Source organism: Solanum stenotomum, chromosome 2 (genome assembly GCF_019186545.1).
Source record: "Solanum stenotomum isolate F172 chromosome 2, ASM1918654v1, whole genome shotgun sequence".
Taxonomy (NCBI): domain Eukaryota; kingdom Viridiplantae; phylum Streptophyta; class Magnoliopsida; order Solanales; family Solanaceae; genus Solanum; species Solanum stenotomum.
In genome coordinates, this window is record NC_064283.1 from 11,872,822 (window position 1) to 11,886,677 (window position 13,856).

The 13,856-nt window shown below is 37.8% G+C and overlaps 2 protein-coding genes across 2 annotated transcripts in view; both read right to left on the reverse strand.

Annotated features, from left to right (window-relative positions):
• The window catches only part of LOC125855207 (tRNA(His) guanylyltransferase 1-like), an 84,110-nt gene that overhangs the window by 38,465 nt on the left and 31,789 nt on the right, over positions 1–13,856 (reverse strand). The window lies entirely within an intron of this gene.
• Positions 1–13,856, reverse strand: part of LOC125855205 (uncharacterized) — a 50,017-nt gene that overhangs the window by 4,372 nt on the left and 31,789 nt on the right. Inside the window, exons 10-20 of the mRNA XM_049534897.1 lie at positions 12,611–13,258; positions 11,448–11,841; positions 11,142–11,284; positions 10,776–10,925; positions 7,008–7,217; positions 5,700–6,260; positions 5,559–5,618; positions 4,703–5,031; positions 4,170–4,593; positions 2,090–2,554; positions 121–237 (exon numbers count right to left, since the gene is read on the reverse strand). Of these exons, the coding sequence (XP_049390854.1) occupies positions 121–237; positions 2,090–2,554; positions 4,170–4,593; positions 4,703–5,031; positions 5,559–5,618; positions 5,700–6,260; positions 7,008–7,217; positions 10,776–10,925; positions 11,142–11,284; positions 11,448–11,841; positions 12,611–13,258 (3,501 nt within the window). The remainder of the gene's footprint in view (positions 1–120; positions 238–2,089; positions 2,555–4,169; positions 4,594–4,702; positions 5,032–5,558; positions 5,619–5,699; positions 6,261–7,007; positions 7,218–10,775; positions 10,926–11,141; positions 11,285–11,447; positions 11,842–12,610; positions 13,259–13,856) is intronic.

The following is a 13,856-nucleotide window of genomic DNA, read 5'->3' on the forward strand; positions in this document are numbered from 1 at the left end:
CACACACACATTCTTAATTAACAGCAAGAAAAATAGAGAGCAAAATTTACTTAATTTGAAAATGAAACAAACTGCAGGATAGGCTGATGTTACATCTGTCTCACAATGTAACTAAAATACCTGCAATGGTGGAAAGGAATATCTGAGAAAGAGAGTCTGGCAGTGACCCCATAAAGCAGCCCTTTCTTCCGGAACATCCCAAAGAAACTCCTTCCACTCTGCAACCATGGACTCAGCCTTCATGCATGAACATAAACACAGGGAGAGAAGGAGATTGTAAGAGGAATAGATTGATAAAAAAATTGCAGTCATGAGTTAACTACAATGAGAAAGCTATGCAAAAAATAAAGGATGGGCAATTCATTAGATAACAACAGCAGATTGCAAGATATGGTAATACGTCATATAACAGAAATCATACAAAAGAAGAAACACCAAAGGGACAAACAATTACACCACCAAGATAGCACATATGACATGACACTGTCCAGATGGACATCAATGATATCTCTAGATGGATTACAGTTAAAAGATCTTAAGACAAACACTGAAAACCGTGGAAATTAAGAACCACGGGCACAAGGATATTCAGAAAGTAAGAAATCTGGAACATGTATGATCTCATACACAGGTCCAGTATACTTCTCCAAGAATTTGACTGATTAATGATTATTGCTCTTCAAGTCTTTTTTTTTCCTGTTTTCAATGGTCCATTCAGCATTTAGTACTAAAATTGTATTCACGTGGCCGCTCAATAGCAATTTTAAGTTTTTAACTTCCAAGTTCTGAATGTGGTACAGAAAATGTTGCATTTAACATTAGGCTCTTGATCATTGTTAATTAATATAAGAAATAAGTGACCTTCACAATCAAGATGTCCTTTTCCCATTGCCCTCAACCCCAAAGACATTAACTTAGTTTGATTTTGAAAAGCATACTAAACTATGATCAACAGATATACAAGTTGTTTTAAGTTTTCATAAAGTCATCCTTTTCTATTGGAAGTATTTCCATATGTTAATGTCATTATGAATATCTTTAACAAAAGTCTCATTTGGCTTTCTAAACCAACTAAGACTTTGGAACATAAGAGTTGCAAAGTGCATGAAACCTTTGATGGCTCTAAAAACAAGAATTGTGTTGCTTAAAATTAAGAAAGAAATGGCTACTGAGATGCACCACTCTCTGTAAATGCCATGGCAATCTAAGATTGATTCCCGTGACCAGTCATGTTGCACATCCTTTATTTTCCCCACAACTAGAACCGCCGAATACTTGTTACAGCACCTATGACATATCATTAGGTTAATTTTTTCTAAACCCATGTGAATGCATACAATTCTTCTTTCATCAGTCAGTCGAGAAATCAAATCAGTACACTTTACAATGTTCCTGCCTCCAGTCAAGAGAAACAAGCATAGGATTTGATATATCCTTTCTTTGATTGAAACAGCTCCTTTCATCTTGAATCAATTTAGTAATTAGTTCCACAGAAATCTATGTAAGAGATTTTTTTTTGATAAATGACACAATATAAGACTATTGCGCATCAGAACTTTTATGTCTTCACTGACTCAATAGCGAAAACACTTGAAATGAATTCCTCTGTCCATTCAATGGATGACACAAACTGTGAGGTGACTTATATATTATGTTGCAGCCAACCCAAGCCCCTCCCCACACCAAATATCCCCTTCAGAAGACAAGGAAAAGGAAAGAGAAGTATAAAAGGGGATTAGAGAAGGGAAGACAAATTTCCTATGCTATAGAACACAAAGGGGTAGCTTGGAACATGGACAAACTGTTCAGGCATTACACTTGAGAAATTGTTATTAGGTAAATAGGATTGTTATATGGTGAACAATACTACAAGGAATGTTGATTTGGAAAGAAACAGAATAAAGATTTCCAAAAAAAAAAAAAATCCCTAGCTATTTTTGTACTGCAAGTGTTAATTGAATGCATCTTAAAAAAGGAATCACAGCCACAAAGAAAATCCTAACTCACAGAAAGAAACAGCTCTAGAAGAATGATGCTTGAGTTAAAAGCTGACAAGAGGAAAGAGAGTTCTAAAAAGTAAGCAGAATACCTGTGTTTCGGTAACATGGTGTGTTGCAGATTTCCAAGACCCACCACTGGCCTCTAAATGCTTAGCCCAATTGCGTGCCTGTTCCCAGTGCCCATGTTCCTCTAAAGCTGTTAAAAGTGAAGCATCATCTAGTGGCTCGTTTCCAAGATGTAGGCCATCATTTTTGCGAAGAGAAGGTTCTGCCAAATTTACTTTGAAGTAGAGTCGTTGATAACATGTTGCAGCAGAACCTCCATCACCAAAATCAGTGGCAGTGAGGAGGTGTAATAAGCATCTTTTTTCATAAGGTGAAGGACATCTTGAGAGCATCGCATCAGCAGCTTTCACAGCAGTAGAACTTATCCATACACTTCCAATTTTCCCTTCTTTTCCAGCTTGTGTGTATACATGAGGTTCTTCCTTAATTCTAGCAGAAAAGGATCCCAGATGAGCTGATGCTTCAGAGAGGCGCATTTGAGAAAATGCCTGGAAACGAAACAGCAAGATTTGGGGTATATGGAATTAGACAACTGTTAATATATTCACGACATGTGTATCTTATTAAACGAAACGACTTAGTTACACATAATATTACACAATAGGAACAGCACTGCACATGATATTGTACACTAGAAACAACATCATTTCATTCTGATGATGTATTATTTTTATATTTAGATGTCTGCCAGAAACCAATGAGATATGTTACACATGCAAGGAAGCAACAACACTTCTGTTCTGATTTAGTATTTTTAAGAGTGTGCTAGACACCAATGAGATTGTATCCCAATATTTTAGTTCTGTTCTTTTTTCCTAAAGTCTGGAGTTACAAGAGATAATAACTTTAAAGAGTAAAGGGAATCCTTTATACAAAACTAAGAAAGTAAATCCTTCATCCTCTGCTTGACAACCATAGCATGCAGCTTTCTCTTAACATAAAAAGGCTCCATATAAAAAAAAATGAGTAGCTATCCGATGAACTACTCTTGCCAAGTCCCCCAAAATTTATCTCTCCCCCTTTCAAATCCATTGCAATTAGCAGATCAGCATGGGAAATAAAATTAAGGATACCGATATCCACTTTCAAGGAAGCAATAGAAGTTGTGAAGGAACAAGAAATGAAGATGGAAAGAATATCACTTCACAGTGTTATATCACCAAATTGCACAAACTAAGGGGAACTAAGGGAAGGCAGCAGCAATCAGGGATAACTTGACCAACACGACACCAATGTTACAGGTGCATAAGTGAGGAAAACATATAACATGACTTGATAATTATTACATAACAAGTCACCCCAACCCCAAAGAAAACTTACCACTAAATATATAAGTCAATAGCTTTAAAGTATTGATTACATCTTTTTGTCCAAACAGTGAAAAGGATCCTGCATATACATCTGGAAACACTATTATTCATGAGTAGTAGCTATAAAGCAGCAATTCTAAGACCAACTTGAGACTCTTCCCAGGAGCTTTGTCATAACGATGCAAGTCAAAATTGCACCTTGCAATGTGAAAAACCATGAGGGGACAAGAGTGGACTACTAAAATATTATGAATGGAAGGAGTCAATTATGTCATGAGACAATCAGCTGGGTGGCAATTTGAAAAGCTGTGAATCTCAACGTTGTATTTGGCACTGCTAAAATGTGTGACCATCTCATCTAAAAACTTAAGTTGTTAGAAAAAACACTTCATATATTCTCAACACACCCTCTCACTTGCGGGCCTAATTCTTTTCCATGGCCAAGCACATGAAAATTCTTTTTTAAAGGGTGATGGTGAGACTCGAACCCCGGACTTTTGCCTTCTTTGGCACGAAGTTAAAGGGTGTGACCATCTCATCTAAAAGTTTAAGTAGTTAGAGAGAGCACACTTTTATTTACCTAGTTATTATATTCTCAATTGGCACCATTACAACTACCAATATTGTGCTTTCAATATGGCAAACAACAAGGGAAGACAGCAAGAACAGTGATGAAACGTTTAACAACTGTCAGTCTGAAGCTAAGAAAAATTTCAGCAATGATAAGATTCTGGAGTAATGCCCCTTCATTTCAAAAAGGTAACGTGTAGTTGACATCAACGGTTCAGCATACCTGAAGAGCTCGGATAAAAGGTAAGAGTGAACATGAAGGAAGAAACATTTCAAAAGCCCTGAGCAGAGGAAGGAATAAATGTTGTTCACAAAGCACAGCAACCATTCTAGACAAAGAACCAGCCACTTCATCAGAGTCATTTGAAACTTTCTCATCCTGATCAACTTGCTTTTCACATTCCTCTCCAGCAGTCATGTCTTGAATTCTCACATTACCATCTGCCTTTCGTACATCAGGGATTGTGAAAATTAAGGAATTCACTGACACAGGCTCCATGAGTCGTCGACGCTTTGGGTTTTTGCGATTATAATGAACTGTAGGTGCTTTGGCAGATGCAGGTAGGGAATTTGTGGCTTCCACAGCAGCCGCGACATTGTTTGCAATCTGGGAAGCAGCATTATTAACTTTGATGGCTGATGTTTCCCTGTAAAGGATGTCCATGGGAAATAAATTTCCAGAAAGTAGTGAGCATATATGAAAGAAGGTAGAATTTTATTAATTAATGGAAAAGAAACAGAAATCATGATGGCAACCTTGCTGCAGTTATTTCTAGCCAAACTGTCAGGCAAGACAACGAAGAGACGTCTGGAAAACAAGAAGCAATTGCAGCCAAAAGTGACCAGCATAAATTATTTGCTTGCAGAAGAAGAGCTTCTCCAGGCCTTGCTTGCCTCTCGCATTCAGCGATAATTCCAAATAGTTCAGCCGGTGCATACACATTCTCATCTGGAAATGATGTCCCATTCTTCTTTTCTCCAGTATCTGAACTTGACGAAGAGCTAATTTTTTTCCTTGATTGTGTACTCTTCAAAATTGTTAGTATGTGGGTTTTCAGACGTGCATCACCGAACTCCTTTAATGCCTGACATGTAGTACATAAATCAAGTGAGATGAAATTATGAGTTAGCAACAAAAGGTCTTTTCCTCTTCCAAAATAAAACTGAAAGGAGAAACTTGTAGCAGTAACGACTTAGCAAGGGAACATGTAGTCATTGCCAAGAAATGGACCTTGGGCCTCACTAACCCAAAAGCTAGCTCTTGAGGGGAATCGCCCAAAACCATACCCATTTCCACAACCGATATGGGATTTCTAACATGCCCAAGACTGACATCTGGAGCGTGCACATTATAACATGGTGGTCCAACATCGGATAAACCCATTCCAATTACCCCAATGGACTTTAGTACCACTCAACCCCAAAAGACAGTTCAAGAGGTCATGATGGTGCGTTGAGTGTGGATAGTTAGTGGTATTCTTATATAGTCTTGAGCAATCCTCACATGTGTTAGCTTAAGAGGTGGAGATTGCCCAAGAACATATAAGGAGATAACAGCCCATTTCCTCCACCAACATGGGAAACGTAACAGTGAAATAGATATGAAGCTTACTACTTCCATCACTGCCTCCAAGGTGTAGCCTCCAATTTGAGCTTCCGAGAGAAAACCAATCTGGGAAAAAAAGAAACACCCATAAATAGTCCATAGCAAGAAAAAGTTTTAAGTCAGCAATGATGTTTAATAAGCTCATACCCAGTCATTGTCTCTTGCTAATAAAGCAAGATATCTGGTGCTCACAGGAAGTTGATGCGCCTGACAAAATGTTGTTACCAAACTCCAGTGTTCACTAGCAGTTTTTTGCTGAGACCTCAGTTCAACTCCATCACCGTTACCAGTTAACAACCAAGAGCCACAAGTCACTCCATCAGCTGATGACGGAAGACTTGATGTTTCCAAATGTTGCAGGACAAGCATGAGAGCTCGAGATGGCTGTCTGTCAGAGGTTGTGTACTGATCACTTTTTTGAATAGCTTGATTGAACCAATCATTCTGGCAATAATCATCTGCCAATCCTCGTGCTAGAGATTCAGTGATATTATTGTCACTATTATTTGAATGAAATGAAGACCCCCTGGGGGAAAGTTGCTGAAGGTGATTGGAACAAGGGCCAGATTTATTAAAGGAGGCTATTCTTCTCAAAGCCGCAACATCAATTTGGAGTACACCAGGAGATAGACCACACAACTCCAATAGAAGAGCACAAGATGCCACTAACACTGAATCAGCAAAATGCACAATAGCAAGGGGAACAACCTAAATATGAAAACCAACAAATGCTTAAGAGGAATACGTTATCAACAGAATGTGAAACTCTGAGAGTTCTTGCATATACACTTCAGCTTGTTTTATAGAAGTCTCTCACACATAAATGGACTATTTCATCATAGGACTCTTGTCTTTCAGCGATTTGTAGTCCAGCATAATAAAGAGCAGTCTTCTAGTGCACTCCAACCAAAGAGCATTTAGAGAAGGTGCATCTTCTAAATATTTATATTCTTTCAATATATTATTATTATGATAGCTCTTACATAGTAATTTCTACCTTTTTTACTACCTTGAAGCATAAATAAAATACTTAACAAAAAACTCGAAGAAAAGTAAAACCCAAGACAAAAGATATGAAAGCGAAACTATTTGACTGTAATTTGATTCAAATGATACCAACTACGACTATTAATATCAGGTATTTTCACTAACATGCTGTCACAGAGGTGCAGTAGATAAAGCATCTTGAAGTCATTCACACAAGATTTTTCAAAATTCTATCGTTTAATTGGCTCCTTAAGAACTTTTCTATAATATATGATGCTGAAAGAGCAAAACGACACTTCAAGAACTGTAGTGAAAAGACAGATTTTCCTTGTATACTAACATAAGGTATTTCAGTTTTCACATTATGACTATGAAAGGACAAAAGAAGTAGATATAGGGTTGATATGACTGAAATTAGAAAAAGAAGAATGCCAGTTTGTTAACTGATTAGAAGAAAATGATCCTTACAGATGAAAGAAACAACTGTTCGCTCTGTGTAATAGGTGAAAGAAGCATCTGCACGTCTGACTGGATGTTCGTTTGGCCTTGCACTGGAGTCCCATGCTGCCTACGTGAACTTTCTGACTTCAACTTTTGAACTCTATTTGACAGCAGCTGATTAAAAGCTGCCAATGCACGTCCACGATGTAAATGGTGCTCAATTCCGACTTTAGATTCCTAAAGCCAGAGAGTGACTTGGATTAGGGATGATAACATGAATACGGTTAAAAATTAGAAAAGGACCCAGAATACATGGAAGGCAAATTGTGAGCACCTTAACAAACTTTCAAATTCCATCAAAGATATTTCCAACCAATGAAATCTGAATATATCCATTTGGGTGACATCAAAATACAAGAGCAATAAAATATTGTGTATCCTATGCCATGAGAATTACTATGTATAATTTAGCAGATAGCATGATAAACCAATTGAGTTTGACATGACATGAAAAGAGAGAACATAAAATATTGAAAAACCCTTCTGTCAGTTTACCTTACCACAAAATATTGTGTATCCTCTGCCATGAGAATTACTATGTATAATTTAGCAGATGAAAAATTGGACTTTTTTCTGAATATATCTTTCTTCTTCATTTTCTTATACAGTATACTTTTGCTTCAAGCAAACGGCATCGACATATGATAATTAGATGGAGAATCCATGTCTTCCCTTGGGAAATCTCACTTTTGTTTTATCGAAAAAGGGGGGTCTATGATCCATAATATGATGCACATGTTCCACTTCAGGACACAACAACAACATACTCAGTGAAATCCCACAAGTGGGGTCTAGGGGGTCTAGGGAGGATAGAGGGCATGTAGGCCTTACCACTACCTCATGGAGGTAGAGAGGTGGTTTCGAAAGACCCTCAACTCAAGTGCAGCAATTTCAGGAATAAAGAAGAAGAAAACATGAAAACTAACAAGAGAAGCAGTGCAAAGCCTACAAGAAAAGAATATGAACAACAGCAAAATAGTGCAGTAGTCGAAACACAATAAACAAATGATGATAGATATCAAAATCTAGAACGGCAAGACTACGGCTAGTTCAAGGAAAAACACCAACAAGCCTGAACCACAACACTTCACTACCTACTAACTTTCTACCCTAATACACGACCTTCACACCCTCCTATCTCAAGTCATGTCCTCAGTAATCTGAAGTTGTGTCATGTCTAGTCTAATCGCTTCTCCCCAATGCTTCTTTGGCATACCTCTACCTCTCCTCGTACCAACTACATCCAACTTCTCGCACCTCCTCACTAGGGCGTCTGCACATCTCCGCTTCATGTCCAAACCATCTCAATCTCGCTTCTCTCATCTTGTCCACCACAGAGGTCACTCCTACCTTACCCGGATAACCTCATTCCTAATCTCATCGCTCCTAGTATGCCCACACATCCATCTCAACATCCATCTTCTGAACATGAGGTTCTTAACTGGACAACACTTTGCCTCGTACAACAATGTCGGTCTAACCACCACTCTATAGAACTTACCTTTAAGTTTTGGAGGTATCTTTTTATCACAGAAGACTCTGGAGGCAAGCCTCAACTTCATCCATGCCGGGCACAAAAGATCTTTAGCCAGGCACAAGATCTTGTCAAAACAATTATAAGGCTGGATACCTGGACGACTAAAATTGTTCAAAGATACGGCATATTGGCATACATTTCTAAAGGAAATAAAAACGCTAGTGAAGGAGAAGTTCAAACTTATTTTTAGGTCGTCTTCGCATGACTTTATTGGACCTATAAACATGTGCGACATAACTGTTAAGTGTTGATCCTCTAGATCGGACCTATATTGTGTCTGGTGAATGAATTAATAATCCTAACATATATTAGCAAGTATCCGGATAACTATTGTTTTATATAACTGAGAAATCCCCGAGGTCTAGCGGTGCACGATTCTAAACTCAATGGATAACGGGTTCGCCTCTGTACCCTTCTCCACTTGAAATACCAGATTCTGATAAATTTTTCTGTGTTGAATGTGACATTTTGTCCTATGAATGTGCTAAAGCTGGGCAGCATGCAACATTGAACTCGTCATTATTAAATACACTACCAAACTAAACATTATATGATTATAAAGAGTCACCAAAGGTGAAAAGCCTCAAAAGGGTGCTGAGGAAGTGATAGAAAATGGTCCGGACAGTAACATTATCGTTGGAACCTTATCAAATCTTTGCTGGAAAAGGGTTAACAGTCAATAAAAGTTGATGGAACCTGGATGGGTGAGATCAGAACCAAGAGGCGACCTCCAACAAGTGAAACAGTGGCCCAAAAAATGGCAGGAATGACAGCATGTGCCAGAGGTAATGGCGTGTGACTCCCAGAAAAAAGAGATTTTGGTAGCACATGAATTTGGGGCTTAGGTTGCACGAGCCTGCCGACCTTACTGGTGGTACCGATTTATGTGCAGCGTCTCCGGGAAGCAATGCCACCTCAGAGTGCTCGACAATGGGATTTATCTTCTATTATGTCACTAATAACTGCATATTGACTATTTTCTCACTAAAGGTTCTGATACCATGAGAGATGAGAATACATGAGAGAAAGAATGAGATGTCTATTTCATAATGATTTTCCTAAGCTATTGGATGTTTAAACAGTACACACATACATTCTAAATTAGGAAAGAAATAAAGATTATACACCTTATCAAAAGAATTCAAGACTACATATAATTAAAAATAAACATCTCCCTAGTTGATTCTACAATGTTATACAAAATACTCTTAATACTTACAATAATTATATGGGCAAAGCATTGAAAAATTGCAATTTATTAAAAATACATGAACTAATAACAATATTAAAAATTATTTCCATCTTTCATTATGAAAAAAAATAAATAACAATATTAAAATTTCCAAAAGACAAACCATTCTAATTCAGATTAGAGATAAAAACAAATCTATAAGTTAACACAACAATTACTAATATATTCATTCATAACGTTTCCTTAACATCAATAGATCAATCTGTCTTCTATATTTATTTTTTAGTGGTCTCCCTTTAAGATAGAGCATGTGGACGTTGAGGTGTGTACTGTGTAGTGCCCGTACTAAATGGCCAATTAAGTGATGGAGAGCACCTAGCTTGAGTTGCACTGAGGATTAAGCACGCCTCAAGCGGGCCTGATCTTTTTATGGGCAAGCATGTAAAATCTTTTTTTGACTATAGGTGGCGGTGAGACTTGAACTCAGAAGCATACGTAAATGACACTAAGGGGTCGTTTGGTAGAGTGTATAAGAATAATGTCAAATAGGGTGTATTAGTAATGCTTGCATTAGCAATGCATGTATTAGTTATGCTTGCATTAATTATACATAGATTACTTTTATGCATTGTTTGGTTTGATGCATAAAAAAATAGTATGCATTGCATAAAAAAATTTATTTACAAAGATATACTCCACTATTATGGTGGAAAAGATGTAAAAACATTTGAGGGGTAATTGGGTCTTTAATCATGCTAATGCATGCATTATAATCATTGCATTGCTACTACCTAAAAATCCATGGTATTAGCAATACACACCTTAATACACTATAGAGTGTATAACTAATGATTTAATTATACATAGGTTGGAAAAGAGTACCAAACAAGGTACTAGTAATACACAAGGCTAATGCATGCATTATTTTTTTTAATACACTCTACCAAACGACCCCTAATATCTCAAAAAGTTAATATTAGTAAATGATCACAGAAGCATTACTCACCTTTAATGAAGAATCATACAGCTCCTCCTCAATGTGTTTCTGGATGGCAACTTCCCAGGACAAGGGACTGATGTCAGAAGGAACAATGTCCCTCAGCAGAGAGGGATCATCCACTGGCAAATCTGCAATCGACTGCCAACCAAGTGGGCCCTACCATAACAGAGATATTACAACCAAGCATGAAACAGGCACATTAAGAATTTGATAGTTAGAGTTTGTTATAATTAACTTAGAAACTGCCAAAGATGGACTATTGTCTCCATAGTATATAGTAGTTGGAAGATCCTACATTGCTTTCCATCCCATGAAATCTTTTTAAAAGAGCAAGTGATTAAGTTAAACGACAACTGGAGTTTCATAGGCAACCTGTACATAAAGCTGAATTAATCTCCGGACTGCCTTAGGGAACCAGCATGGAAGCATCTGTGAGAGTGAAGTATCATGTGCTGAAGAGAAGAATACACTCTCACGCCAATTCAAATAGTCTAATAAATCAGAATAGCCAAACACTGCAGAAGACATAGTTAATAAGGAAAAGGTTATAATCAGACAAAAGTGCAACTTTTGGTTAGGCCTACGTGACTCCATCACTGGAGAACTTCTTGAGGTCCTTCCAGGTGACAAGCAAATTTAGGGGCACAAACCTAGAGATATTAAAAAGTAGCAACTTACATTTCGGTTTAGGACCTATACTGCTGCAAGTTGGATCTTGTCCAAAACATGCTGCAGTTAGTGCACGCCACAAAGTAGGAAAGCGCTGGAGGAATGGCCTAAGATTCTCCAACGTACACTGTACAGAACTATAGAGCCTGTTCACGCTACCACTGCTCAAGCAATCTTGAATCAGAATTGGGGCATACATCAATGTGGCCAAAGCTGCTATTTCTCCTGCTCCTTCCGCGATGTCATCAACAGTACATATTATATCATCTATATCCATGGTGCTGAAACTGTTACCAGCAACTAAATTATGTGATACAACAGCACGGGCATTAGAGAATGAAGCTTCATACTCTTTCCCCTTGACTCTTTGCAAAAGCAACCACTTGGCCCATTGGTTATCTCCCTGATGATAATATAGAAAGAAAACAAGAAAGTTAGTGAATTGGGCTGTCAAAAAGGACAAAAAGATAGTTCAAAAGTAGTAACTTCAGTTAAAGAGAGATGGAAATATATAGCTCTATAAACCAATAAATCTTTTTACAGGAAATCAGCAATTAAGGACAAGGCACAATTTAAGGCTTCTAGTGAAAGGGCATAAAAGACATCAATGGAGCAAGGTGCAAAGGAATGCAAGTTCTGAAAAATGTAACTAGATGTCCGCTAGTCAATGAACTTGAGAATTATCATTTTGTTTGACCTTCCACTAGCATTTTCATTTAGACATAATTTATATTACACGTAGTGAAAAATAGTGAAGCTCTGTGATCAGTGCACCCTGAAGGACTGCATTACCGTCCAGGGAGGCTTATACTAGCATATAGCTTCCCTAATATAAACCACCTGGGAGTATGCAATGAAGGAGACGTTTTAAGTTTGCATCCTGGTGTCCATTATGCAAAGAAGCTGAGGAGACTATATAACCACTTGTTTCTGCATTGCAAAAGCACAGCACAGTTATGGAACCGTCTTTCACCGATTGCATGGTTCCAACAGACAGTTTGACACTTCAGCCTTTCAGAAGTGGAAACCATATGAACATGGGTTTCCAATATGGCTGAGTAACAATCAATAATAGGATTGAAACTCTAAGGTCCTCACATAATGAAAATCCATACTGGATACCTAAGCCAAAGCAAAATATTATCACATAATGATAAGTCGAGTTTACTCACTGCTGCATCCTGCATCCAAGAAACTGATTCATGATCTAATGCCAATTTGTGGTGGTCAAGGTAAAGATCCAGGAAATTCAGCAAGTTGTGCTGTGAACAGTAGTGTACGATAACCTTATGAAATGCTTGGATGGAATCTGGATGAGTTCTGGCATTACTAATAGCCAGTACAGATTCTGACCAGCTATCAGCGGGCTCATCCGTCAGTAAAGATTTATGCACATCACGAATAAAACCTGACTGGGCAAGAAGAGCCACAATATCTGCAGTAGATCCCCAGTAATCCTTCAGAAAAATAAATTTCTTAGCAAGTTCCCGCTCCATAAGCATTAGCAACCACATGGAGCACATACTGTGCGCAGAAAACCTGAATATTTGGACACTCGGTACATTCATGCAAACAGCATCCACCTCTTCAAGAGAATATATGTAACTGCCACAGTCATGAGGTTTCTGAAGATATTCGTCAACTGATGAAGAGCGTACACCATCCAAACTGACACTGAGGCTTTCACTGGTTAATGCATATGATGGGATTGCCTCTAAGAGACTTGATACATCCAACCAGTCACCATGGCGAATGTGGTAATCAAGTTGTGACTCCCACAAAACATTAACCCCCATAAGGGAAGGTTGATCCAGCACTATCTGTCGGAAAATAAGATTATGGTTATTGCCAGCAATGCAGATTTAACAGACCAACAAAGTCACCTAAACACAAGATGGAATAATGAAATATAAAGGGATATAAAACAATCAGCAGTATCAAAGAAATTTATCAATAAGATGATTTTCCAATTTGATTGTATAGAAATTCAATCTTCATTTCCAAGCCATTAAGGAGCTGAGGAAGAGGGGTGGCTCCCTGAGTTGGAACCCTTTGGCTCAAGCTCCTAGTCGGCAGAGTGTGCTTGGGCTGACTGGGATTAGTGGATACATCTTTTTAATGCTTTTCACTCTCTAAAACAACTATAAAAAGTTGACAAGCTGTTAATCGAACACACGAAAGGTGCAGTGTCCTCCGGTTAGAAGGCTCCAAGTTGTAAATGTTAACATTATGCCAATAAAGTGTAGCAACAAATGATTATGGTAATTCTTGTGAATCAAAATGTGTTTATAAAGAAAATAGCATGCTAAACATAAGAACCAAATCAGAGTTCTGTTTCTTTTGTTCTTTTTTTTGATAATGGTAACATTATATTCACCAGCATTTAGGGAATGCTGACCACCTTATTTACAGTTCAAA